Here is a 27,657-nt window from a genome sequence, read left to right as displayed (position 1 = left end):
TTCCCTCCCCAGCTCCTAGCAACCACTAATCAAGCTTCTGTGTTTGGATTTTCCTATTCTGGGGATTTTTGTATTAATGTAATTGAGCAATATGAGAGTTTTTATGTTGGGCTTCTTGGCTTCTTTCAGCTTATTCATGCTTTGGTATGTATTAGTACTTTATTCCTATTCATCGCTGAATAATATTCTACATTGTGGTGTATCATATTTACTAATTGACCATTTGATGGACATTAAACTGTTTCTACTGTTGGGTAGTTATAAGTTAATACTTCAGTGAATGTTCATATATAGATTTTTGCATGGGTGTATGTTTTTCATTCTTCTGAATATATACATATGCCGCGCTGAGTCATGCTGTGTTAACTGAGGAACTGCAGCAGTATGTGATCAGTGCAGGTGTCAGTAATTCTTCACATCCTCTCCTACACTTTACTCTTCTGCTTTTAGATGGCTACCCCAAGGCTAAGTGGTTGTGCATTGTAGTTCTGGTGTGTATTTCCCCAGTGACTGGTGAGCCCCAGCACCTTCTCACGTGCTTATGATCGTTTGTGTTTCTTTGTGTTCAGGTCTCTAACCAGTTCATAATTTGGTTATTTGCTTTTTTATTTTTTGCTAAGAGTTGATAAATCAAAGATATCTCTATCTATCTATCCTAGATATTGCATAGAATTATGTCCTTTACCAGTACTTATGTAAGAGTCAATTGCACTTATCAGAGAGTTTTCAAGTATTTCCCCTGTTCTTTGGGCTTTCATTTTTATTTCTTGATGTTGTAGTTTCCCTTCCATCTATCATAAGCTTTAAAATTGTGATTATTTATGCATTTGTTTGCTTTGATTGTAGATGACGATTCCATGACACAGGTTTATGTTTTATTCCAGGCATTTTAGTTTAGCTTTGCACTTGATCAACTTTGAGATCAAGTCCAGCTGTACTGTTGTGCAGGGAGTGCCACTATCCAGTGTCCTCCATTATGGAGACTGTCTTTGTGCCCATGGTTTTCCATATGTGAAGTTTCTCTCCCGGCCGATGGCTCACTGTGCGACTACTATGTGGCTTTTTGACTACTGAAACTGAAATATGAGGCCAGCTCGTCTCAGACTGTTTGCTTTGGATCCCTTGCATTTCAGTGTAGGTTTTGGAATCTCTTTGTTTATTTCTGTGAAAGAGGTACTTGGAATTTTTATAGGTATTACAGTGAATTGTTCTTTATTGAGGAATCAGTATTCTTACATATGTAAAAAGATATGTGGCTTTTAAAGAAGGACTCTGCTTATTTTTGCCTTATGTGTATGTGTGAGTGCGTCCATTGATATCTGTACCACAGGCGTGCCTGCTTCTGTAGGAGGCCAGAAGGTGTCAGATTCCCTTGAGCTGGAGTTACAGTTGGGAGCCTCCTGATGTAAGTGTTAAGAACCAATCTGTGGTTCTCTGCAAGAGCAGAAAGTGCTCTAAACAGCTGAGCCATTTCTCTAGCCCCACAAATAAGGGTCTTTGGGCTATTTTACCTTGGGGCGTGACCTTTATTTAGATAACTGTGTAAAGAGGCTGTATAAGAGCTTTAATTCATCCTGTTTGATTTCTCTTCCCTTTACTTGCTTCCACAAAGACTAACTTGAAGAAAAGATGAATTATTCAATCAGGGTTATAAGGATGGCTAGATGACCTTAGGGAGGACATGGGAAGTTGGAGTGGGAAATACTTAAACATAAAGCATGATATGAAATCTCAAAATCAATTATATACATACTTGAAATAGTGATAGAAAGTACTTTCCTCAGAGGATTTTTTAAAATAGTAACTTGTAGAGAAAAAAGGCAAAAGGCATAAGGATGTACTTCACAGGAAGAGATTGTGGGTGGCCACAAGAAGAATGGAAAGGTTTCCAGTGCCAGTGGTGAAGAAGCAAACACAGTAGAACCAGGGCCGGCTGAGTACTGGCACACACTGGCAACGGAGGCAGCAGATCTCCAGTTTAGTGTCAGCCTGAGCTTACGTAGCAAGATCCTGTCTGAGCCCCTTCCTAAAAGCAGAAGACAGAACTACGTATTGATAATGATGTTCTCCTCATCTGATTGCTAGCAGTTAGAACTCTGGTGGTGCCAGGCCCTGGCCAGCTTGTAAGCAGAGTACAAGCTCCTGAACATGGTGAAAGAGTCTGACACAGTTCTTTGGAGGTCTGTAGCGTAACCACCAGAATAATAAACACACCAGTATTGTCTCTTCTGAGAGTGCAGCTTACACTTGACAGTAGTGTCCTGGGATGTCCACTGCAGCAGATGTGGTGACAGCGTCTAAGATGAATTGAGTTAAAGCAATTGTCGTTGTTTGGTTCTGTTTGTAATAACGATAAAAAAAGAAACCAAAAGCATTTAAGCATGTCTACACAGAGGGTGGTGGCACTGTGTGGCTTGACAGCCATCTCTGGGCATACCAGGATTGGGATATAGACCACCACCATTAAAATAATATATTATGCTTTAGGAATGAGACTTTCCCCTGTGTACAGTCCCTGCTGGTCTCCAGAGAAAATGCATTTGTGGGTTGTTATTTATGTTTGTGCTACTGCAGTGGGTTAGAATGGACATTTAAGTACAACTCTTCGGTAGCATTTAGAACCTTTAATCTCATCCCTAAGTGTTGTAAGCATGACAGAAACTATGGTTTAGCTGTGATTATGCCAGGGTTTTGTTTCCCTTCAACTCTTCTTAAAGTTATTTCCAGAATTATTACTGTGGCATGATATGTTTTCAGGTGGCCCTGTAATGCCCTATAATGCACATAGAGGCCTTAAGGCGTTCTTATCATTGTTAAGTGTTCAGAGCTTGTTACTCCCCTGGTGGAAAAACTGTCTTTTTTTGGTAACACGGTGAAGGGTTGGTATTTGCCTTTTTAGCACAGAAGTCACACTGAGGAGAGACTATCTCAGCCCCTTTAAGAAATAGATAAGTCACCTTACCTTCATGTTTCTCTGAATTACTAGTCTAGAGCTTTACAGTAGTTGGTTTTTACATTTTTCTGTAATAAGTAGGAATTTACTTTTGCAAAGAGGAAGTGGAGATATTTTGTTCTATGCATTGGTGCCTGATAAGCTCCTTTGTTTTATTTCCATAATGAAGCCTGTGCTGATGTCATCTTAGATAAGTACTGATTATCTGAGTTGTCTGTAATGCATTTAACAGGTTGCAGCGTAGTTGAAGACATAGAGTACTGAGTTGTATGGTCTCAGATCATAAGTTTGGGTTAGGATTCCGTTTCTGTGATATTGGTATGTTGAAAGATGAGGAATGGATTTATTCTTTTACACTGCAGATTAGCAGTTTCCTGTTACCCTTCCTACTGTACATTTTTGGAATCCTTGTTGAAAATCCATTTATAGTATATGCATAGACTTATTTCTGGGTTCTGGTCCGTTTTGATTTACCCATTTGTTCTGAGTTATTTAATTTATTATTCTGTAGAGTTTCCCACAACTTGTGCTTTGCTGAACTCAGTCTTTGGAAAGTTTCATGTGTTCCTCTACCTCCTGTACTTGTAAATTGGAGGGACTAAAGAAGTGCTCATCTCTGGAACCCACGGATCCTCAGGATGGCATATGGATTCTGATCCAGTTTGCCTGGGTTTCTGACCATAGCAATGAAAATAACAACTCTTCCCTTCTGATTTGTTTTTAACATGCAGTGAGGTTAAGAAGCATAAATCTAGATCTAGCTTGAGAATCAACACATTTCATCCTACCTTTTAGATGGTAAGACAGAATTTTTATGTTGGTAATTTTGGCAAGTACAGTTGGCAGGCCAACTGTCAGCTTGACTACTACAGAAGCATCTGTGGATGTTCCTATATATCTTGGTATATGCATGTCTCTAGACAGAAACGGCCTCTCCGCCTCTTTCTATCTCCACCTGTGCACTATTTCATAAGAATGTGTTCACATTTCCTTAGTCTCGCCATGCTAGCATTTCCTCATTGGTAGGGCTGAACAGATCCTAATCTAAGGGGCTAGGCCATTCTGAGATGCTTGCTGACCCGTTAGTCCTTTGCTAGGATGTAATCCTTGAACCTCATCAGAAGAGACTTGACTTTCTTTTTGCACAGCTTCATTTGCCAGTAAAGTAGCTTCTGGTGGACACAGGCCTCAGTCTGAGCACTTTCAGTGAATTCATAGCTTTGCCTGTTCTTTGTAGAGAAGATCTGATAGCAGAGGATGGAGAGTTGTTTTTCAGATCAGTTTCTCTTTTGTGCTTCCAGTGGAAGATCATGTTAAAGGTGGGGGTAACATTCAGGGCACATTCTCTTTGTGTTTGCTACATAATTGCCCATTAAGACAGAAAAGCCTACTGATTTTTTTTCTTATTACTAGTTTTGATGTTATTAAGACATTTTCAAAGACACCAAGATGTCAAAAACATAGACACTTCTGAAGATCTAGAATGTGTTGAAACATATGTATTAGTGTTCCCTAGAATCTGAATGCTTGTTATATACTCTGATATGATGTTTGTCTCTTATTTTTGTTGAAACCAAAATAGGTATTTTGCTAGTTTTCCTCTGAGGAAAGGAACTCAGAAGATAAACAAGGTGTTCTTGGTCACACGGCTGGGAAAACATAGACTTGCAATTCTGACATGAAGTTGATCAGGCCTGACCTTGACTATAGTGGTGGTTCTCAGGTGTAGCCCCTGGTTTAGAGTTAGAAATGTATCTTCTTACTCAGACCTGCTGGTTCAGAAGAGCTGAGGACTTAGTACAGTAACCCATGCTTTATAAAGCCCGCGGTTGCATTCTAGTAAGCCTGAGGACTATGAGCTGAAGCTCTTCCAGTTCTTCTTCCAAAGTTGTAGAGCTCCTTGCTTATATTTAGCTTTCTGTTGAAACCAGAGCCCCTTTATTTGAAGTTGGAGGGGCCTGCTGTCTTGTCCCATCCTAAGCGCTGAAGCTTTAGATAAGATACTTGTTATAGCATGGAGTGTGGTACAGGTGGGCATGAGTGGACTTACAGAATAATACAGGAAAACACTGGCTGCCTCCTCAGCCAGAACATCAGTGAAAGAATTTTGTGTGTGGGGCTTGGGAGGTGTTTGCATATTCTGAGAATCAAAATTTCACTATTTTAACAACAATAATGTGTGGGCCTTTCTGTATATGTTGCTTAATCTAGGTATCAAAAGTATACATTGTACCTGAATTATGCTATTCTAGATTGAATTGTTTAGTGTCCTTCACTTTTAGCTTTAATATACAAGAAATTTTTATGAAAAATTTTATATGTAATTTCTATGTAGTTAAGAATGGATTCTTTCTTCCATCTCAGGAGTGCAAGGATTACAAATGTACATCAGTATTTGGCTCTCGAGATTGACCCTGGTGCTTCCTACCAATTAAGCTTTATCTGTAGCAAGTAAAGCAATCACTTTTAAAATTAAGTCTCCTTGGTTCCGAGATCACAGTGAACTTCAGTTCTTGTTTGGACCCGCTCTCATTTTGGCTCTTTTAATTTTTTTTTTTTTTTTCCTGTCTATACTATGCCTTCTTCACATTCAAGTCAGTAATTGTTAACTTTAGCTGACATTAGACTTAACATGGGAAATTAAAAAAAAAAAAAAAAAGAATGTTTTGACTTTATTCCAGACCTAATGATTTATGCTGTCTGGAGGTGGTGGCTGCATAGTTATGTTTTTCTAAAAAACATAAAAAGACCTATATTTTAGCTCATTTCTGCTGTAATAGAATACTATAGACCTCATATGCTTAAGTAACAGACATCTATTTCTCTAAGATGTGGAGGGTGTGAGGAGCCAGGTCAGGGGGGTGCTGTGTGATACAGGTCCAGGAGAGAAGAAGCTTTCCTTGTCTGTCTTTGTCTGGCAGTTAACCTATCTTGAAGGCCTCATTCTCAAAACATACTTAAATTCCTAAAGGGTCTCTGAATTCCATGAATTTAAGGGATTGGGACTTCAGTATGAATTCTAGAGACAGTTCAGTTCATAGCAGCTTTTTTTTTTTTTTTTTTTTTTTTTTGCAATTTGGGTATGTGTCATATTAGAAACCTGTGTGTAGTAGTGCTTGGTATAAAAAAAATAGAAATTAAATCTTAGACTCTCTGTAAAATAAAGTCTGTGTTCTGTAGAACTATGAAGGTGTCTAATGAATAAAGGCCAACATAAATTATTTGCACACTCTAAATATTTGAAAGGTTCTATAGTATATGTGCTTGTGTGTGTTTGTGTTTTGATATTACTTGACTTTTGAATTAATTCACCTTTGTGGGATATAGATCCTGGGGGTAGTGGTTGTGTCTGTGGGCTCCTGTTTGTAAAAGGCTAGTTTGTTGTATGAGTTAGTAGTCCACAGTGTAGTAGTTTTAAAAATGGAAGGCTCTGAAGAGGGAATTTAAGGTACATTATAGCGTAGGTCTCTTCCTCACCCCTACTGGAGATTGAACCAGAGCTTCCATTGCAAAGCGTGTTCCACCACTAGAGGATAGCTCTTTCCTTCAGCCTTAAGGATGTTTAACACCAAATAGGAGGTAAGCGTGTTTGACAGCAGAAACCATAGGCATGCGGACTTGTTTAAACAAGATGTGGTAGCCACAGTATCTCTAAGATGCATTTTCCTTCAGATGAACTTGATCTTTTTACATTTTCTATTTTTCAACATTAGACCCCTAACTAAACCATTCTGACTTTAAAAGATGAAATAACTTTTCATTCAGCTAAGAAAGATCAAATTCTTGCTTATTAGTATAAGAATGGTATGCACCAGGGGTTGAACTGTTCCTGTAGTAGCTGCACATTTAACAGCCACTCTAGACTGGATGTTCCACACCTCTCCATTTTCAGCAGCACTGGATTCCCCTGTGCTTCCGACTTTAACTGTTCTAGAGGATCCCAGTATTCCAGAGTGGTATCTTACTGTGGCCTTTATTTGTATTCACCATCTCTTGCCTACGTTGCTAGTCTGTCTTATTAGTCCTGTTTGCTAAACATCCTAGCTTTTGGGTTGGTGGAAATTAGTGCATTGTCAGTTCATCCTAAACGGATTTCCCTGGTAATCATTTGATGTTAAGTCAGAAATAGAGATGGACCATAAATAGCTATTAAGATGGCTAACAAGATAACTCAGGCCTGTGTCTGCAACATTCTGTCTTTCTGCAGTTAATGGGAACAGTAATTCTAATTATTCTATCAGCCTAGTAGAAATGCTGACACAGCTATGGCCCCTCCTCCCTTGGAAAGCCAGTTCCCAAGACTAACAACTTGCAGGCTACTTAACCTCCAACCCAAATTTATTTTAATTCTCTATATTGTACCTCTTCTTTCCAAGTTCCTTATGTAAACCCTAGTAAATACAGGGATGCACTTGTCCCTCAGTCTGATTCCCGGGTATTTCTTGTGCCAGTGAAATAGAGACTGAAACCATTAACAGGTGGTATGGTGGATGCAAACCCACAAGTGTCCAGATTTTACCGGAACCTTGGATCCACTCTGTAGAGGCTGCTTACTTTCCAGATCAGACTGTTCTGCCATCACCTTGATCCCTAATGAAGGCTCAGCAGTTTTGCTTTTGTACCTGGGGTCCTAGAGTGAGTATAAAAAGAAATCTGGTTGGGAATAGATGGAGTAAGCTAACATCGACAGCAAATTTCAGGGTGTAAGAAATTGCCTTTAAGATTTATTTTGAAACCTTTTTAAACAGAGAAAGCATTCTCTTAGGGGACCTGAGTAGAAATCACTGTGACTGCACCTGAAATTTAAGAAGCTTGTGTTGTGGTAAATATTAAAATAGGTGAATAAACCCTCGCTATAGCTGGCATCCTTGAGCCATATGGCATTATTGGGGTTTATTCATCTCAGCGGTGGCTGGTTAGTCTCTCTGCCGTCTCTCTGCCAGCCGGCACTCTGCTCACATTCCCTGCAACTGTCCCGTTGCCAGTTACAGCCACTATCTCGAAATTCCCTGCCACTGTTCTGTTTACAGTCCCAGCAACCGTTTCCTATGGTCACCATTACAACTCACATAAGCCCGACCAAATGAAAACTATAGAAACTTACAATTTAATATTTAGATTTATCTCAGTAATTATCTCAGTAAATTTTACACTCCACAAAATGTCCATACCATAAACTCAGAGCCAATTGATATGATATAATTTGCCCACCTGATAATAATCCATTCTTATAAGTTATTCATTGGTACCTATGGTTAATTAAAGCCACTCTGAGATTGATCTCCTTCATCTTCCTCAATCTTGCTTCTCCTCTCTCTCCTGGCTTCTCCCCCTTTTCAAAAAACTGTTCCTGCCTATCTTTTTTTTTTCTTGTGCAATCACAGGCCTCTCGTGCCTGCCTTCAATTATATAAAGACAACAGTCTACAAGCTTGCCCTATCAAGAGAGAACCAAGCACTCAGACAGCCAGAGATGCTCTGAGGCACACAGTTTCACACCCCATCTGTGTTGTAAAACAAAAGCATAAAGCTCTTTCAGTTTTTCCTGACTCAGGTCTCACCCCTAAGAAGCCCAGTGCTGCCTTCTCCAGCTTCATGAGCATCAAAGGTGCTGCTGCTGTCTTTCCTCAGTGAATTACCTCAAATGCTTCCTCTTTTGGGCTAGCATCTGTTTTATGTTCTGTTCTTAGTGGTGTCTCTGTCGAGCAGTTAGGGTAAGCAGGCTTCTAGAGACAGTTCTCTCCACAGGGCGGTCTCCATTCATTCGTGGAGGCCCCTACGTACCTTGTTGCTAACTAGTTGTCTCCTCATTTCCGATAAGCTTCTTCTATCTGCCTCACTGAAGACTCTAAGTAATGACAGTAAACTCCATCCAGCGTTCTGGGCAGGACTTGGGTGGTTTGCTTTGTCAGCGTTAGTTCTCCCTCTACTTGAACATACTTGAGACATACAGGAGATGTGGTTACAGGTGGAGAGGATCTCAGAACAGCCCTTGACGTGCTTAGAGAGCTGTCACCACACTCCTTCCTGCCTTATCCTTTATTATTTGAAGTCTTAGTTCTTGAGGGTCTCAGCTCTTTGGGCCAATGGAATGCACTTGAAGGGTTTTATATAGTGTGCTGAAATGTAGACCTTTATATGCACCATTTGCCAAAAGATTACTTCTCTTATACTGCGTACTGTGTGCCAGAGTTAGCAATTTTCAATACCTTTGTTTTCATGCTGGGGTCTTAACCCGGAGTCTTAAGCATGTTAAGCATCAGCATGCACTCTAATACTGAACTATACTTCTGGCTAGTTGATTGATGATAGAAAATATATGTTAACTGAAACATTTTAAGTCTAACCAATTTTGATAAGTAAGTTCTGTATTGACATACTTGAGATGGTTCAGTAAAAGCCTCTGTTAAGTTTTACGAATTTGAAAGCAGGGCATTTCAGCAGTTCTAGGAAACTCCCAAATTTAGTCTCTTTAAATTTCTTAGTTACATGAAATTATTATGCTACAAATAACGTTTTGCACAGAGTGATCCAAAATTTCCTCAGAAGTGTGTCACCTTTGTTAGAAATGTGACATATCACTACTGTTTACTTTTCACTGTGTAAAGACTCAGTAATGCTTTTCTAATAACTGACATTAGGAAATAAATATTCTTTCTGCTCCATAAACATGAACATACCGATGGAATACTCCCTCCCCCCTTGGCTGTTTACTTGATTTTTTTTTTGTTTGTACTAAATCAAAAGAATTTTTATATATACATAGTAGTTTAGTGTATAGACACACTAGTAGTAGTAGAATTGTGAATTATTTATTTTTGTTTTAGCAGGAGGAGCAGGGATGTTGTAGTTTCAGTATTCTTTCACCATGTGGCTTGGGCAGGTGGCAGATGTTCTTGGTTTGAGTAGTGAAAGGCCTGGAGCTGTCCTTCCCTTTAGGTCTGTCTGTGAGGAATCTCAGCACCAAAGACAAATCCTAATTCGACATATGTTTATTGATATATGTTTCTAGAATTGTGATGAGCACTATTGATAGATGTTTACAAAACCGAATGAAACAACTGTCACTGTTGCAACCATTTCTGTGACATACTCTGCATGTCCCTAACCCACCAACCAACCTGTGCCACCTCTCACCTCTGCTTGGCTGGGCTCTTGAGTTTCTCGGTTTTCTCCTGGTGTGAGAATTGCTGTTAGTCTTGCTTGCTGTGGAGGTGTTTGGAAGTGTGGCCAGCTGTAAGAGAAGTGAACGGGAGCAGCTACGTGGAGGAAGCTTAGAGCTCTTGTCCAGGGATTAGCAAGACGGCATTACAGGATTATGATTGTGCACACTCATCAGCATCTGAGAGAAGAGCATCTGTTTTGAGTCTTATGTTGCTAGAGAAATGAAAGAAATAGGGTCTTTAAAAAACGTGATGTGAAGAGTTTGTATTAAGCCTGGTGATGACAGGTGTCTGTGGGTTTGAAATTTGCTTTCAGGAAAAATGTCAGTATTGAGTTGTCTTAGATTCTCACAGTTGATGTCAATATACTTCCTTAAGTAGAAAATAAATTGCCCCAAATATTTTGGATTTTCATTTATTCTAGACTCCATTCTACTAGTATATTCTAGTAAGTTTCTTTGTTTTCGTCCCTAGGTTGCACGATTTCAGAAGATCCCTAATGTTGAAAATGAGACAATGATCCCTGTACTGACGTCAAAGAGAGCAAGTGAGTTAGCAGTCAGTGAGGTTGCCGGCCTGCTCCAGGTAAGTGGCTGGAGGGTGGGAGGGCACTGAGACAGTGCTGGCCTTACATCCTCCTCAGGCTGGGAACACTGCTCTGTGCTGTCCAGCTTAACAGTGGTTGGAGTGTTTAAACTTGTGGAAATAGCTGGGCCCTAGATGAGTTTATGGCCAGTGTCTGTTTGCTCTGTGTATCACTTAGGAAAGTAACAAATTTAATTAGTAGTATAAGTGGTATTAGGATTTTTTTTTTAATGTTTAAATAGATCTTTCTAAGGTAAAATCAAAGCTAAATGCAAGTTCAGGGTTGTATATAAGTATTAATTAGGTAATATTATTCTCTTTCTAGTTTTAAAAAGTATAGTCTAGTCAAAAATAAAGAAAAGAGTATTTTTAATTTTCAGCCAATTTAATTGTTGCTTCAATAATATTGGTATCCAATTTTGAGAAAATTATATTTTATACTTAGTTTTAAAACCACTTGTTTTAAATAAATTTAAGTTTTGGATTACTAAACTCTTACCAACTTGCCGGCCAGTGAAATTAGCCATTTCTGGGATGTTGTAATTTAATTTTTTTATGACTGTTAAAATCATGGTAGCATCTGAAGGACTTAGATGATATTGCTATGTCCTAAGAAGTTTATGTTAACTTTATTATTCTGATATAATAAAAATCTAGGAGCAGAGCAAAAAATTCAGCCTCAGGTTTATTAATAAGCTCAGAGAATAGGAAGGAGATTTGTAGCCCACTGAATATTCTTTTCAAGACACTAACTTTAGAAAAAAATAATTTAAAACTAATTAAAATATGAATTATGACCAAGTTTTATCAATTCTTTTCTCCATAGAAATTTGTTGCTTACTGAGATAAAATTTATATGAAATACCAGTGTACTTTTAACAACTTAACCCTGATAATTGCATACATGGCTATAATGTCTTCTGGCTACATTAGTCCCTTGCCCTCTACTCACAAGCCCTGGCCTTCCTCCTCAGTCCCATCCCTCTTCCATGGCTCATTTTTCTTCTTTGTGGCCCACAGAGTTTAGCTAGGACTAAGCGGGTGGGCCTGCTTGGGATGGGATGGCTACCATGGAGGACAATGACCTCTTTTTAACAACTCTTAACAGTCATTAGCTCCTCTGTAGGGTGGAGCTCCATGAATCCCCCACCCCTATTTGTGGCTGCATCTTTACTGACCAGTATTGCTCAGGCTCTGCCCAGGAAACTGTAATGGTTGTGACTCCTGAGTCCCTTGGCCGTGTCATGTTTCTAAGACAGTAGCTGTGTCCTGCCTATAAGATGGTGTTTCTTGGCTCTTCTCTACTGGTTTGGCTCTTATGTCCTTCCCTTCCCTCTTCTGCAGTGTTTCCTAAGCCTTGGCAGAGGTGACTTTGGATGCTGATGCTAAGCACTTAGAAGTTAGCTATGTTTAGGTCCTTGACTAGCCATGAAAGTCCTCACTCACTGACATTCATAGTAAAGAGAAGGCCAAGTCTGGCCACAATACTAGCCTATGGATATAAATACGTAGTTAAGAGACAGTTTGACATGGCCATTTAACAAAATAAAACTTAAGTTTAACTCTAGACTAGTTTTAAGTATTTTGACAAATGTGACTAATCATGATCTTACCCTGTAGCTTAAAACTCACTGCATCTCAGATTTGATTTCCAATATAAGATAATTCTCTTGCCTCAGCCTCTTGAGTGCTGGTATTGTGTGAGCTAACATGCCTGCTAAAATATAGAACATTTTTATTGTCCCAGAAAGTTTTTCCTTGTCCCTTTATAGTTAATCTTGTCCGAGTATGATTGTGGGTCCCATACAAAACCTCTGGGAAACTATGATTATTAGAGGCTGAAGAGGTGGCTCAGTGGTTCAGGTTCTTACAGAGGGCCCAGGTTCAGTTCCCAACATCCACCTGGTGGCTCAAAATACCTGTAACTCTCCAGTTCAGTAGATCCAGTGCCTTCTTCTGGTCTCTGCAGGCAATGGAAGTATGAGAGACACAAAACAAATATATGTGCAGAGTATTGGTATACATTAAAAAAAAGCTTTTAATGTGATCATATATTATTTGTACTTTTGTGTTCTCTTCGTTTGCTCTCAACATTTTAAATGACTTTTAATGTAAAACTTCATAGGCTGATCTTCAGAATGGCTTAAACAAGTCTGAGGTTAGTCATAGGCGAGCCTTCCATGGCTGGAATGAGTTTGACATCAGTGAAGATGAGCCATTATGGAAGAAGTACATTTCTCAGGTATGATACTTCCTCCATCTCTGCTGGAAAACTTAAATCAACTTCATAGTTTTGAATCTTCTGAGATTTACTTACAGAGAAAGGAAATAATGTTTTTACAATGTCTTTTTTTCTTTAAAAATTTACATGTTAAGTTAGATTTTCTATAGTTTTAGTCTGACTTATTTTAGGCAAAATGCTGATGAGAGTGAGTGTAACTTATAGGGTAGCATTTGTGGATGCTGAGCTTAGGCTTCTAGTTACAGGAGGCTGATGTTGTTGAAGGTAATCTTGGCCAGCTTAGAAAATTATTGAATGTACAATACATCCTAAATGCCAGGGCATAAGCTATGCTTTCTTATCAACCCTATAATTTCCATTTGCTTTCATTGGCAATGACCTCAGGACACAGCAAGCTCACAGCAGATTATGGCCATTCCTAACTACTTGTATCTTTTAGCAAAGGCTTACTATAGCTTTAAAATATTTAGTAGCAATTACGTTAGTATAAAAAGTTGGATAACTCTGTGGCTCGTTTAAACTAGGAAAGTTTGGATACATGTGAGCTGTGTTCTCAACCTTCCTAAGGAAGGCATTGTCAGGTAATGTGCGCAGACTTGTGCTGTGCTTGTCTAAAGAAGGCAGGGCTGGGGGCTGGAGAGATGGCTCAGTGGTTAAGAGCACTGACTGCTCTTCCAGAGGTCCTGAGTTGAAATCTCAGCAACCACATGGTGGCTTACAACCATCTAATGGGATCCAGTGCCCTCTTCTGGTGTGTCTGAAGACAGCTACAGTGTACCCATATACATAAATAAATAAATCTTAAAAAAAAAAAAAAAAGAAGGCAGGGCAGTGTGTTGTGTGTGCCTTGTTTTCTGAAAAGGAACTGTCATGTAGCTTTTAAGGAATTACGCATAGTGATGTCCTTTTTCTAAGCCTTTATTGAGATAGACTAGAATTGTTATTCACACAGATTGAATCATTTGCTTTTCCTTCCAGTTTAAAAACCCCCTCATCATGCTGCTTCTGGCTTCTGCGGTCATCAGCATTTTAATGCGTCAGTTTGACGATGCCGTCAGCATCACTGTGGTAAGAGAAGTCTTTTATCTTTTAAAATTTTAATCAGTTGGTTATTTTTATAAACTGAGTTTGGTTTTTACGTTGGACATAAAAGTGCTTTAAAATTAATCAGATTAACCAGTAAACCAACTTTTAGTTGTGGTAATTGTATTTGTTCTGATTTGAGGTGGCGGTCTCCTTCTTGCTCAGGCTGGGCTTGTATAGGCATACATAGTCAGTCTCATAGACAGGAAATATTTTATAACGTCTAGTTAAATAAAAATGTCTGTTACCTTTTAGTTAAAAATATTTTGACTAATCAGAAAATATGATGTCAAAACTTATTTTAATAATACTGAATTTTTCTTGTTACTATAGGTTTTTGTGTTAATGGCAAAAATTATGATATATAAAGCTGTTTGAGCTTTAGCACAATTGGAAGTGGCTTCAAGCTGTATTAGTAGTCACATTTTCTTTGTTCTCCGAACCATGACGCACACCACTAATGCTAGCCATGCTGCTTGGGAGGTAGGGAAGGGACTAGGGCATTGTGGGCAGCATAGTGAAGGAGTCCTCTTCTCATGTGTCTGGAACATTCTTGACAGAGGAATAAAATTAATTTTATAAAATTTGATGTGCTAAGGTGTTAGGATTTCTAGGGGGGCCTCCAACCTCTCAGAGGCGAAGGGGAGGAGAGATGGGGAGGAACTCTATGAGGGGAGGGCCAGGAGGAGTGGGGGCAGCATTTGGGATGTAAAGTGAATAAGTAAATAATGGGAAAGCATTTGGTCCTAGAGTATAAACTTTTTAATAGTGTATAATGAATGGGAAACATGTATACATTGAAGAACACTAGTTGGCTTAAGGAACTTGTGGGCACTTGGGAGGTGAGCAAGCCTTTTACTTAAAAGAATAATGTTGCTAGTGATAGAATAGGCTTTGAAGTAGTTATTTAAGTTACTGAAAATTTTTATGCACTATCACGAACGGTTTTAGATAGTTTTCCAGTATTTAAAACTCTAATGGCATTACTAATGATTTTTAGCAAATTTAAATTTAGTGAATATGTCAGCATTTGTATTTGAATAACTAGATGAACCAATATTTTCCAAATGACCGGTGTCTGAGATTATCATATTTCAGTAGATAAAAGATATGTCAGTTGACTCAGTTGAGAAAAGATAGGTAGATAATAGATTTTAATGTGGCAGATTATGAAAAGCTCATTGATGCAGCTTTGCATTGTACAGTATTTACATATAAGTAATATTTGTTGAGTTTTAGTGTGGTAGATAAAAATGTCTGTATTCTAGAAAAGCAAATACTCCATCCCTTTCTAACTTTTTTTTGTCTGAGGATTGATTTATTTTTCCTCATAATTTATTAAAAAATTCTCATATTATACTGCTTCTGCCTCACAGATTGGTTGTTGGATTTTGGCTTCCTGTTGAAAAAGTGGGGTCTAGGTTTAGCTCAGCAGTAGAGATAGCCCTTGACTACCATGTGTTGACAGGGGGAAGGGGGTATGAAGGCTTTTCCCCCAGCTTGTTTGTATGTTTGTGTATGTATGTATGTATGTATGTATGTATGTATGTATGTATGTATACATATGTGTGTGTGTATACACACATATACAAAAATTTATATATATACAGATTTAAAAGGTCTCTCTATATAATTTGTGTTAATATGTATTGGATTTATAAACTTTTTCAAAAAGTGGTTTGAGGAATGTCTCCTGTTTTTTTCTTTCTAAGATTTATTCATTTTATGTGAGTACAGTGTAGTTGACACACCAGAAGAGGGCATCAGATCCCATTTCAGATGGTTGTGAGCTACCTTGTGGTTGCTGGGAATTGAACTCAGTACCTCTAGAAGAAGTGCTCTTACTACTGAACCATCTCTCCAGCCTGGATTTATAAATTCTTTACACAAATTAGTATGTGGGAATTAAACAAGTAATTCGTGTGTCACCTGCAGTAGATGCTATCCTTAAAGCTAATCCTTAATTTGGGGGAACTTGGGTAGATTCCCAAAGAGGTGGAAGCCGTCACGAGGATGGTTAGCTGTTTACGTTCATCCTCTCCCCTCAGGCCCTCAGTCAAGTTGCTGTCTTCTCTCACTAGCCTTAGTGCTGTACATTTCATTCTATACATTTCATTCTATACATTCCATTCTCCTGGGACTGCAAAGCCAGAGAAGCACAGTGTGGCTAGAACTTATGTCTTGTTAGTGTCTGATTAAAAGGCTGTCTGTTTTTCAGGCAATACTAATTGTCGTCACCGTGGCCTTTGTTCAGGTGAGTAATTTGTTTTTCCAAGGTAAAAGGGTATACAAGTTAATTATTTAAAAACAGTTTAAAGTGACTTATGTAAAATAACATGAACTTCCTATTGGGTGGTAGTGTGTATCCTAATTATTATTTTTGAAACAATTCAGGTGGTAGCCAACTGTGGGACTTGTGAGAGGATGGCACTATTTGATTATTCAGTGAGATGAACATAGTCTACTTTTTTTTTTTTTTTTTTTTGACTGAAACAGATGGAAACAAACAAAAAAAAAAAAAATCAAACCACAGCAATATAATCCCCCGTTATGTTTTACATTTTTCCAGTTATAAAATTGGGCTAGTACCTATTAGGACTAAGTCTAGGTGAACCAAACAAAAAGTGAGTGTTAAACTGAATAACAATTTCTTAGATTCCATCTGAAAAGAACTTCCTAGATGACTGTGAGTGGTTTCTCTTTGCTAACACTGTGGCTTTCACCGCTTTCTTTCCTAACCTTAGTAGTCTTGTTTGGTAACTAAAAGTTAACGTTTTCATTATTGGTAATTCTTTGTAAAATGTCTGATTTTCCTCAGAAGGGGTGTCATACTTCCTGTTCAGTATAGCCATTCACACAGCAAAAGAAGCAGGATAAGAAGTCTCTCTTAAAGGCTATTCTGAATAATTTGGAGGTTGTCTCATGACTTCTTCTTTTTCAGCACTCAGGTGAGGCAGGAGGATTGTCAGTTCAAGGCCAACATGGGCCACATGTTAACTATTGAAAAAAGAAGAGGGGAAAAGGAAAAAAAAGGGGGAAAGAAGGGAAGAACCACACACTCAAACCATGTGTCAAGTTAACAAGTTTAGGGTTTTAAAAACCTACAGGCTTAGTTTTAGAAGGTTCTTTTATGTTCATTTAAATGTTTGAAACATATGTATGTTTTAGAAGCTTCTAAATATTATCAGGTTTTACTTTGAATAAAACTAAGTTTAGAAGAAATAAACATAGTATAGGAAAACATGTAATAATAATGCTGTGTGTCCCGAGATCTCTGCTCTGATCTTAGCACAGCAATTATAATTATCCTTACATTATGTATAATTTATTTCCTGCCCTGGTATCTCAAAGTAATTCCGGACACAGTCAGTTACTAGTTTTGTAGTAACTAAGTGTAGAGAGGCAGCTCAGTCTTAGCTCCTCTGGTAGACCACCAGTGTTCATGTTCAAGTTGAAGGGTCAAGGGTGGGTCATCTTTTAACATCATCTGCAGAGTTACTCTCTGCAGCCAAGTGAGTGGTGTGATCTATGCTGGAAACCTCTCGTAACCCCTAACTCTAAATCATGGCAACTAACTTCCTCTTGGATCTTAGTTAATGTATTAGATGTATGAGAGATTCCATATAGGTATCACCTGTATGAAAACCCCTAGCAACTTGCCCTCTTTGGAAAATAAAGAGTTCCTATTCTCAACATACCCCACAGAGTTTGAGTTTTAACATAACCAATACAGAGATTTACATGGAGTTGCGATATGTTTTTTTAAATGTACTTGGGGTCTCTTGCTGATATCTCAATGTAATTTTATTTGATGCTGCATCAGCTACTTTTTCACTGCTTTGATCCAATGCCCCACCTGACATCAAAAGCAACTTGAGGGAGAAAGTGTTGAGTTTAGGGAAGTTGTGGTGGGAGGAGCTTGAGGTGGCCACTTGCATTTAAGTCTGCAGGTAGGGAGTTGAGAGCTGGCAGCATATGGGTTAGAGTATATAACTTCAAGGCCTGATTTAGTGATCCACTTCCTTCAATGAAGTCCACCTTCTAAAGAGTCTACAACTGTCACTACAGCTCTGCCATCTGGGGACCAACTTTTCACACACATGAGCCTGAGTGTGGTGATAAACAAATAAAGGATTAGTAAAAAAACAAAGCACAGAGGAATCTATAAGAATGTCTTCTGTTTTAATAGGCTGCCTCTGACAGTCTGCAGCAGCTGACTGATTTGCCTCTCGCTCTAGCATAGGGATGGTTTTGCCAGCTGCAGACAGTTTCTGCAATTGTATGACCTTTGGTACTCTCAGAACTTTTCAGAGGGTAGATAATGCTAGAGCTCCAATAGGTGGGGTTGGTGGTCGGTGGTGTTGGTTAGTTGTTGTGCTCACAGAAGAAGCAAGAAGAAAGAGATTAGATTCAGGGGTTCCCCTCCCCTCCCCCTCTATCCTTGTTTCTCTCCTGTCTAATGTTAAGGGGTGAAACGGGGTGGGCTGGAGAGGATAAAGAGTGGGAAAAAGAAGAACCCACAGAGTAGCAAAGGCTACACCTTTGGAACATTGTACCTTCAAAGCACAACAGATGGGAAATTTAAAATGCCTCAAAAATTATGAAAATCTTTGTTTTTAAATTAAATGTTTTTTATGCAGATTTGACTCCTTTCCTCAAACCTGTCTAAAACAGCAACGAACTATTTTACAAACAAGTTAGAAACCATTCTTAAAACCACCTTCCTTTCTGCCCAGCCCTTCTAATCTCTGGCCATTTTGTACTGTCATTTGAATGATACCTCTTAAATAACAGTAAAGATAAACATTGGTTGCCTTTTGGTAATCTTAGTATTTTCTACCCATACAGAATTTTTGTATAAAACTTCCAGATTCTTCAGTGTGGTTGGTATATTTAGAGGAATATCTAATAATGTTTTATACTTTATGTCTTTGCTTCCGTTTGTCCCTCATGTCTTGAGAGCATCTGTGGTTCTGACATACTCTTTGTAGCTTTGCATTCTCATCTGGAGCAGCTGATGATGGCAGAGTTGGCAGTGCTGGCTGGCGTGGCAGGTGTTTCTCGGCTCTACCTATCTGTCACTTCTGATTCTGTCCCTCATCCTTTCAGCTTCAGACCAAAACATTAGTGTGCATTACAAACACGAGGTGAGACTAGTCTAGGCGCCGGATGAAGCACAGCCGTTACTGAACCATAGACCAAGCATCGTGGTGAGATGGAAGATTATGTGATTGCAGAGCAGCAGCAGAGGGCCTCTCAGCGACTTCCCTTTCCTGTAATTCTTATAATTCGAGTGTCAGAATAGTTTGTCTACATTGTTCTTTCTAAACTAGTGTAGTTAGTGTGGGCTTAAGACCTCAGCAAACATTTCATACAGATTAATATTTTTGCTTCTTTGGTCACTAAATACCAAATGTAAAATTATTTTTAAAATGAGGTGCCATTCTCTTAATTTGTATTGTACTCTTGGATGCAGTAATTGGCTTTCATTTTCTTCTACATAGTCTTAGACTTTTTCAATATGCAATTGGGAATATTTAAATTTCACAATTTTCACAATTGCTTACTATAATTTAGGGACAAGTTTTTATGGGTTAAGAATATAAGGATAAATAAATCAAGATATGAACTGGGAGAATATTTTAAGCATCAATTTTAGATTAATATTTTAGTCTAAAAGGATCATACATATTTGAATTTCTTTGTGTTTTTGTTTCTATTAAATTCTACTTTTTGTCTAAATAGGAATATCGTTCAGAAAAATCTCTAGAAGAATTGAGTAAACTTGTGCCACCGGAATGCCATTGGTATGTTCCTTTTATTTGAGAGTTGTACACCTTAAAAAATAGAAATTGAATGTTACTAGTTAAAATAAGCATTGTTTGTCCTGATTTGTGTGTGTGTGTGTTATGTACATGTTGTGCATGTGAGTGTATGTGTCTGAGGCAGAAGGAAGTGTTAGATTCTCTGGTGATGGAGAAGCAGCTGTAAGTTATCTGGTGTGTGTGCTTGGGGACTGAGCTCTCATTCTCAGTAAGTGCAGCATATGCTTTCTCACCACTGAGCTGTCTTTCTAGCCACAGACAGAGTCACTGAAATTAAATGTAATTTTAAAGAGCAACAGTATGGTTTTCTTACCATGATGGTTTCTGTTTCATGTTGCAGTGTTCGTGAAGGAAAATTGGAGCATACACTTGCCCGAGACTTGGTTCCAGGTGACACAGTTTGTCTCTCGGTGGGGGACAGAGTTCCTGCAGACTTACGCTTATTTGAGGTAAGTTTAGGGTACATTGGATATTGATTAATAGATTTAGTGGTTCTAATTATTACCACGTAGTTTGTTTGAAATGTTATTCTGGTATTCTGCCTGAAATAATGACCAGCATAAGCATGTTTCTTCCTTAAGAGAGAGCTGCTTCTGCTGTAAAGTCTTGGGAGGTATCCACGTAGTCAGCATACTTTCATGAAAATCTGAGTTAGGTGCTGTACCAACAGGAAGAGATGAGGGAATTTTATTGATTTGGGAATCCATTATGCATGTAAAAATAAGATGAACTCAAGAGTTAGGTACGAGGAGTTAAAAGTAGAGAAACTGAGAGCAGAGACTTCTGATGAAGCTGGAAACAGAGTGCCTCACACAGCACAGCAGTGCAGAGCAGGAAAGGGAAGAGTGCCAACCTCTGGGAGCTTTTCAGTAGAGGGGCTTCTTGCCTCACAGTGGGGTCATGAGGCTGTCTGACTCAGAGCTCTGGCTTACCACACTGCCTGGCATCACCTGAGAATATATTGCAATCTTAGAAAAGAGTAAAGTGAAAGATGGAAATACGGTTTCTACTGAATGTATTTCATTTTCTCAGTAAGAGGCAGAGTTGCTATAAGCTTTCTCTGGAGCTGCACAGAGATCACTTGGGGAGTGATGGCCGGAGACCTGTAGTGACCGGTTCCTGCCCTAGTACTGCTTCACCTGCCTCACTGTGGTCGTCAGAATCCATTGTGTGTATTTTTGAGGAAGATTTGTCCAAATGGGTTCTTTAAATATAGATCAGGCTGGCTCTTAAAATATAGGTCAGGCTGTCTCTTCCTTTGTCAGCCTATCATAGGCTTGAAGCCACCATCCTTGGCCCAAGAGTTATTGGAGATATTTCACACATGGTAGGATATGCACAGTTACGTGTGATGTTTAGTGGTTTCCAGTCTATTCAGAGGTGTGTAACCATTGCCACAGTCCTCTCTTTCCAAAGAAAACACCGTCTCAGCACTCACCGTGTTCTTGTTTTTGACATTAATGCTTGTTTATTCTCGTCATTTCATTAATTTAAATAGAATCGTATAATACACAGGTTTTTTTTTCCTGTCCGTTCCACTTAACATTTTTTCAGGCACATTATATAGTACTTTATTGCTTTTTTTTGCCTTATAATTTTTTTGGTTTATGAATACGAACATAGTAATTGAGTCCACTTATGTTTGAAAGGCTCCTTGTAGGGAAGGAAAGGGCTGCTGCTCTGTTACTGATGTCACGGCAGCCTTGCTCTCTGGGAATGTGTTTGCAGAACCCTCCACATGTGACTTAATTTTGTCTTGAGAAATTTTTCTGCGACTCCAAATGTAGGTATATAAAATATGTCTGCAAATCAAGCATTAACAGATAATAAATCACAAAAGCCTTTAAACCAGTTCTTCAGTATACATATAATTTTTCATTTGCTAAAAGGAAAACAAGTTTACCAGTGAGATGGAGATACTTTTAATTTTTCCATGCAGAATTAAATTTTGGTCTGGAGAGATGGCTTAGGGTTAAAAGCACTTGTTTCTCTTGCAGAGAACTGGATTTGATTCTGAGCACTCTCATGCTGACGCATAACTATCAATAACTCCAGTTTCTGGGGATTTGCTGCTCTCTTGTGGCCTCTGTGAGCACCAGCTAGTCCAACAGTGGCTGTCTACCAATGGGAGGTCCAAAAATGCATCCATGTTCAGTCCATGAGGCTGGGCATCTGCCTGGTCTTCAGTATACACTTGAATCCCAAAGAAGTAGAAGTAGGCCGTAATGGCAGCGAAGGAGTGGACTTGTTAGTGAGACTCAGAGCGAGTGATGGAAGGGCAGTGACAGAGAACAAGCCTCCTCCTTTCATGTCCTTTATGTAGACTGTCAGCAGGAGGTGGGGCCCAGAACAAATAAACAAATAAATAAATCTTCACACCTGAAAAAAATCTGGATTAAAGGTGCATCTTCCTATTCAAAAATCTGGATTAGAAGTTGGTCTTCTCATTTCAAATGATTTAGTCAAGATAAAAAAAAATTTCTCATAGGTGTGTCCAGCAATTTGTGTTTTAATTAATCCCAGATGTTGTCAAGTTGGCAATTAAGTATAACCTTCACACCCCTGTTATATTTCTAGGGTTCAGGCTTAGAAGCTTTGTTTCCAGAGGGAAAGTGTACCTACCAAGAATCACAACAAACATTATATTGAACTGGAAGCTCAACCTTCCTTCTGGTGGGAACAGGAAGCAGAAATTTTCCTAGTGAGGCTCCAAGGGTGATAGTGAATAGAAGTTATTCCTCTTTCCACCCTGAATTCCTGGTTTGGGGAGAAATCAAACTGTGTATTAGATGGTGATTCAAAGCATATACTGCCTGCTTTCTGAAGAACCCTGCCCTGCCACCTTATTGTCGAAGTAACTGTGTCTTCAAAAGGACATTCTGTCTTTTTAATGTTGACCCTCCTCTAGGTAACTTTTTATTCAGTTTTTATTTTCACTTTCTGGTTGATATAATAAATACTGATTGATTGAACTGTGTCATGTCTTTAGATAACCCAGGCTCTCATGCAGGCTAGGTGGGTGCTCTACCATTTAGCTATAAACCCAACCTCAGCTCTTACATTTCTAATTATTTTCCTTATGCAATTTCTATTGCTATTTTCTATAAGTCATATTTCTTGTTTCTGTTCTTTGAGCATAGTTATCTTTTTCTAGTCTCAGTTTGATGTCTAAGCTTTCTCAGAGAATGTTTTTGCCACTTAATTTCTTTCTGGTAAAATTTGCCATAACTTAGATTCCTTAAAAAAAAAAAAATTCAGTTTATTGTTTTATTTTATGGGCATTGGTGTCTGCCTTCATGCATGTTGGTGTAACACTTGCATGCCTGCTGCCTGCAGAGGCTGAACGAGAGCGTTCGGTTCCTTGGAGTTGGAGTCACAGACAGTTGTGAGCTGTCATACGGAGGACCAAACCTGGGTCTTTGGAAGAGCAACAAGTGCTTTTAACTGCTCAGTGATCTCTCCTGCCCCAAGACCATATTTCTTAACTGTGTTTGTGGGGTGGTATAAGATTCTTCCTGGGGGATGGCAGATAGTAGGCATGTTTAAAATAATCTACTTACCAACATTGTAGGAACCTTTTTAGTCATTAAGCACTCGAGTCAGAAAGTCAGCAATTTGTAGCAATTATTAAAGGATAAAGTCAACTTCAGATAACCTTAAAATATTTTTAATGTGTTTATGTATGTGTGGGTGATCATGTTTGTATCTTTGGAGGCAAGAGATTGACCTTGAATGTCATTCCTCAGGTGCTATCCATCTTGCTTTTTTGAGACAAGGCCTCTCATTGGATGCCGAGGCATCAGATTAGTCTGATTGCTGGACTGCGAGCCCTTGGCTCCTGTCTTTACTTTCCAGCCCATGCCACCGTGCCTGACTTTGTATGTGATTTCTGCGGCTCAAATTCACATTCTCCCAGGGTGAGGGTGGAAGAGGAAGTTTTGCCATTCCCATGGGGCTGAGGCTCTGGTCTTTGACATAATTGTGCCCTGTCAGCGGCACAACCATCCAGTACTGCACTTACTGAGGGCTTTTTCTGCCCCCTACACTTGGGAAATAGTCTTTTGTGGGTTCTGCTTTTAGAAACAGATCTAGGTCACATAAAGAACATTTTCCCCACCTAAAGTGGTCGTTTTTGTGCTTAGAAAGGTGAACACTTTGAGACATGACAAAACTAAATGGTAATGTTTTGTTAGGAAAATTTGGGTTCATAGCTGTAGTTTCAGCTGTTTGGTTGTATTTTGAATTTTAGGCTAACCTGTTCCTATGTTAAACATTCTTTGTTTTATGTGTCAGATTTTGTTGACTTCATTTAACATATATGGTTATACTGGCCTGGTCTTTTGTCTTAAAGTAATGGACATATGACAAGATGTAGCTAATGGCTGGATGCTCATATTGGGAGAAGTGGTGGTTATGAGCCTCTGAAATGTGAAATGTGCTGTGAACTTAAATTGATGGGGCACTTGTTTTTCAAGGCTGTGGACCTTTCCATTGACGAATCTAGCTTGACAGGAGAGACAACTCCTTGTTCTAAAGTGACTGCTCCTCAACCAGCGGCTACTAATGGAGATCTTGCATCAAGAAGTAACATTGCCTTCATGGGGACATTGGTCAGATGTGGCAAAGCAAAGGTGATCATTTTTTCTTGAAAAAGCAGTTTCATCACTAGATAATTTTTTCTATTCTTTTAAAACATTTTAAAAGGTATCTGTGTGTATATGTGTGTGCATGTGTATGTATGGACACATGGGCACCATGGGTGTTAGAGGACAACTTTGTGGAGGCACTTGTAGCTGCCAGGGTTCAAATGCAAGTTGTCAGTCATGGCAGCAAGAGCCTGTATTTGCTGAGCTACACTACTGACCAGTCTGTTCTCTACTTTATAGTTATTTTTATTTTTTAATATATACTGGTTATAATGTTCTGATCATATATTTTTCACCCAATGATGTATGTCAATTATTTTGTTTCCTGGTTTTTAATATTTTACCAACATAAAAGTCATCTTTCATTTATGGGAGTGGGAGTAGACTACAGTCAAGTGTTTATTGAGCATAAGACATTTTCATTTTAAAATATGAGCCTCACATTTGGGTCAGTTTGCTTTTAGGGTTTGTGTTTTAAAGGAGTAAGTTGTAATATGAGTCACAAACATGCAAATTTGCAAAGGGATCAAGAATGAATGAATATATAATATCAGGTCTGGAGGTAAGACTAAGGAAAGGAAAGGCCTTTGTTGTGTTCTCCACCTCTTCCCCCTTCCCTTTTTCTTTCTTTAGGTAGCAGTGATTCCATCCGAATAGAAATGAATTTCCTCATTTTTCTCTTTAGGGTATTGTCATTGGAACAGGAGAAAATTCTGAATTTGGAGAGGTCTTTAAGATGATGCAGGCAGAAGAAGTGAGTACTCACTATGTCAGTGGTTTGTTTGAAATATGTCATTTTCTGTCTTAAGTAGAAAAGTATTTATAGATTCTTGGATATACTGTTGAAAACTGTATCTTCTTCAAGGTACTGCTCTTTATGTTTGCTTACAAACAAGACTGAATCCTATAATTGAAAGGGTCTGAGTTTACATTGTGATTATTCTAAAAGTTGTTTATTTTTATTCATTGTTTATGTTAAAAAGATTTATAGCCAGCTTTTAGATAGGTATTCTTCTTTATGGAAAGTGGTTCTGTTATTTATTTGGGTAGGTATTTAATGAGGTGTAGTGTGTACTGAGCACATGTTCTGTCACTGCACCCTTATATCCTAGGATTGCTGCTGTTGTGCGTTTACCTCAGATCACTGCTCCCCAAGTTTTTAACACAACTGTGTGCTATGTTCTTCCAAAATCATCTGGATTTCTTAGCTAACTTCCTAAGACTCCAGTTTATGATGTAACATGGAACAAGAAACTTATCATGAAAGTTCACCGAGAAGGGCAGATCAGGGAGACACACAGAATAAAACAGAAACCTGTTTTACCAACATGGTTGTGGGTACATAAGGAAACCCTGGGAAATGGCAGGAACAGCTGATTGTATTGAAATGGAAAAGTGCAGGAGACATTTTTAACTCAGTGGGATGCATGGCCTGCACTGTGAGCACAGGCCTCAGTTTCTTCAGTGAAGATGCGAGTGTTAACCTCTAGGAGAGTTGTGTGCTTAACTCAGGAGTGTGCACTTCAAGTACTTCCCAGAATTCCTAGCACTTAGAAGATGCATTCAGTTGAACTTATTGGGCAATCTTCTCCAATTTGTCAAGGCACCGAAAACCCCTCTGCAGAAGAGCATGGACCTCTTGGGCAAGCAGCTGTCCTTTTACTCTTTTGGTATAATAGGTAAGAGAAGAGTGAGTATGTGTACACTTTTTACTTGGGCTTTCATGTGTGTGTGTGTGTGTGTGTGTGTGTGCGCGCGCGCGCGTGCTCGTGAGTGCGTGTGTTTATATTTATTTTTCTTTCACATGTATGTGTACATGTTCAGAATCCAGAGGACAACTTGTGGAGGTCAGCTCTCCACCCACATGTGGCTTGAGGGATTGAACTCAGTTGTTTGACATGATGACAAGCTCCCTTACCCACTGAGCCATCTCATTAACTTTTTGGGCTTTCTGTTTTGAATGTGGAGGGTAGAATGATTTTGTTCCCATGTTTCCTTTTTGCTTAGTATTTTTTAAAAATATAAAACTGACTCTGAAAACAGATAAAGCCAGAATTGTATAATTCTATGTATAGTCAGTGAGCATTTCTCTAAACATTTAGTATTTGTCTTTCTAATTATGCTAGGGTCAGTGGCTCTTGTTTTATTTCTCTTCCTCTTCTCCCCTCTTCCTTTCCTTTCTTATTCCTCTCCTTTCTTGCTTCTTCCATCTGCCTTCTTTCTTTCCTTCCTCCCCTCCTTCCTTCCTTCCTTACTTCCTTCCCTCCTTCCTTCCTTCCTTCCTTCCCTCCTTCCTTCCTTCCTCCTTCCCTTTCTCCTTCTCTCCCTCCTTCCATCCCTCCTTCCAGCCCTCCTTCTATCCTTTCCTCCCTCCCTCTCTCCCTCTCTCCCTTCCTTCTTTCCTTCCTTCCTTCCTTTCTTCCTTTCTTCCTTCTGCCTTCTTTATTACTGTTTCAGATACTCTATCATAAACATCTTGTTGCTAAGTCAACAGTGACCTAAAGCAGATTTAAAGACAGTGTAGTATTCTGTTTTTTAATCGGTTTTTTACTTAAGATTTTCATAGACATATTCTTCCAGTGCAGATCATTAATAGCATATTGTAACCATTGTTCATTTCATTCAGACTTATTTTTAAAAGTAAAATTATTGAGGTAACATGTCTCAGTAATTTTAAGTTTGGATCATCCTAGGAATGTCCTGTCTTCACATTTATAAAGATGTTTACTTTAAGAATACCCTATAGGTTAATTTCTTGTTTAAAATTTTGCTTTGCTTTTGTTTTAGCATTGGTGATTGAATCCAGGGTCTTATACCTGCTACTAAAATGCTTACTGTAGAATACACTTCCATTTAATGTTCAGTTCCTTCCTTCCTTCCTTCCTTCCTTCCTTCCTTCCTTCCTTCCTTCCTTCCTTCCTTTCTTCCTTTCTTTTCTTTTTTAAACTACTGTGACATGTAGACTGTGGTGGCTTCAAACTTACTTTGTAGCCAAAGAACTCTAGGTTACTTCCCAAAGATTAGGATTGGAGGACCATGGCACTATGCCTCGCTTACTGTAACTCCTTATAGATTATTTGTTTCAAAGCAAGATACTTATGTCTGGAACTATAAGTCTAGCTAAGAACCCGAGGCTAAGGAGGTCATAGGCTTAGAGGAGA

At 38.8% G+C, this 27,657-nt stretch overlaps 1 protein-coding gene across 5 annotated transcripts in view; it reads left to right on the top strand.

Moving 5' to 3' along the window:
• Positions 1-27,657, top strand: part of ATP2C1 (ATPase secretory pathway Ca2+ transporting 1) — a gene marked incomplete at its 5' end in the record, with an annotated part of 103,159 nt that overhangs the window by 32,714 nt on the left and 42,788 nt on the right. For all 5 annotated transcript variants that reach the window (XM_080934737.1, XM_080934741.1, XM_080934739.1 and 2 more), the window contains 9 exons: positions 10,590-10,700; positions 12,826-12,942; positions 13,921-14,010; positions 16,244-16,279; positions 19,771-19,832; positions 20,191-20,299; positions 24,326-24,481; positions 25,182-25,250; positions 26,100-26,175. In XM_080934737.1, the coding sequence (XP_080790863.1) occupies positions 10,590-10,700; positions 12,826-12,942; positions 13,921-14,010; positions 16,244-16,279; positions 19,771-19,832; positions 20,191-20,299; positions 24,326-24,481; positions 25,182-25,250; positions 26,100-26,175 (826 nt within the window). The remainder of the gene's footprint in view (positions 1-10,589; positions 10,701-12,825; positions 12,943-13,920; positions 14,011-16,243; positions 16,280-19,770; positions 19,833-20,190; positions 20,300-24,325; positions 24,482-25,181; positions 25,251-26,099; positions 26,176-27,657) is intronic.

The sequence above is a fragment of the Micromys minutus genome, assembly GCF_963924665.1.
Source record: "Micromys minutus genome assembly, chromosome: 21".
Lineage (NCBI taxonomy): Eukaryota > Metazoa > Chordata > Mammalia > Rodentia > Muridae > Micromys > Micromys minutus.
This window is presented reverse-complemented; position numbering and strand designations above follow the sequence as displayed.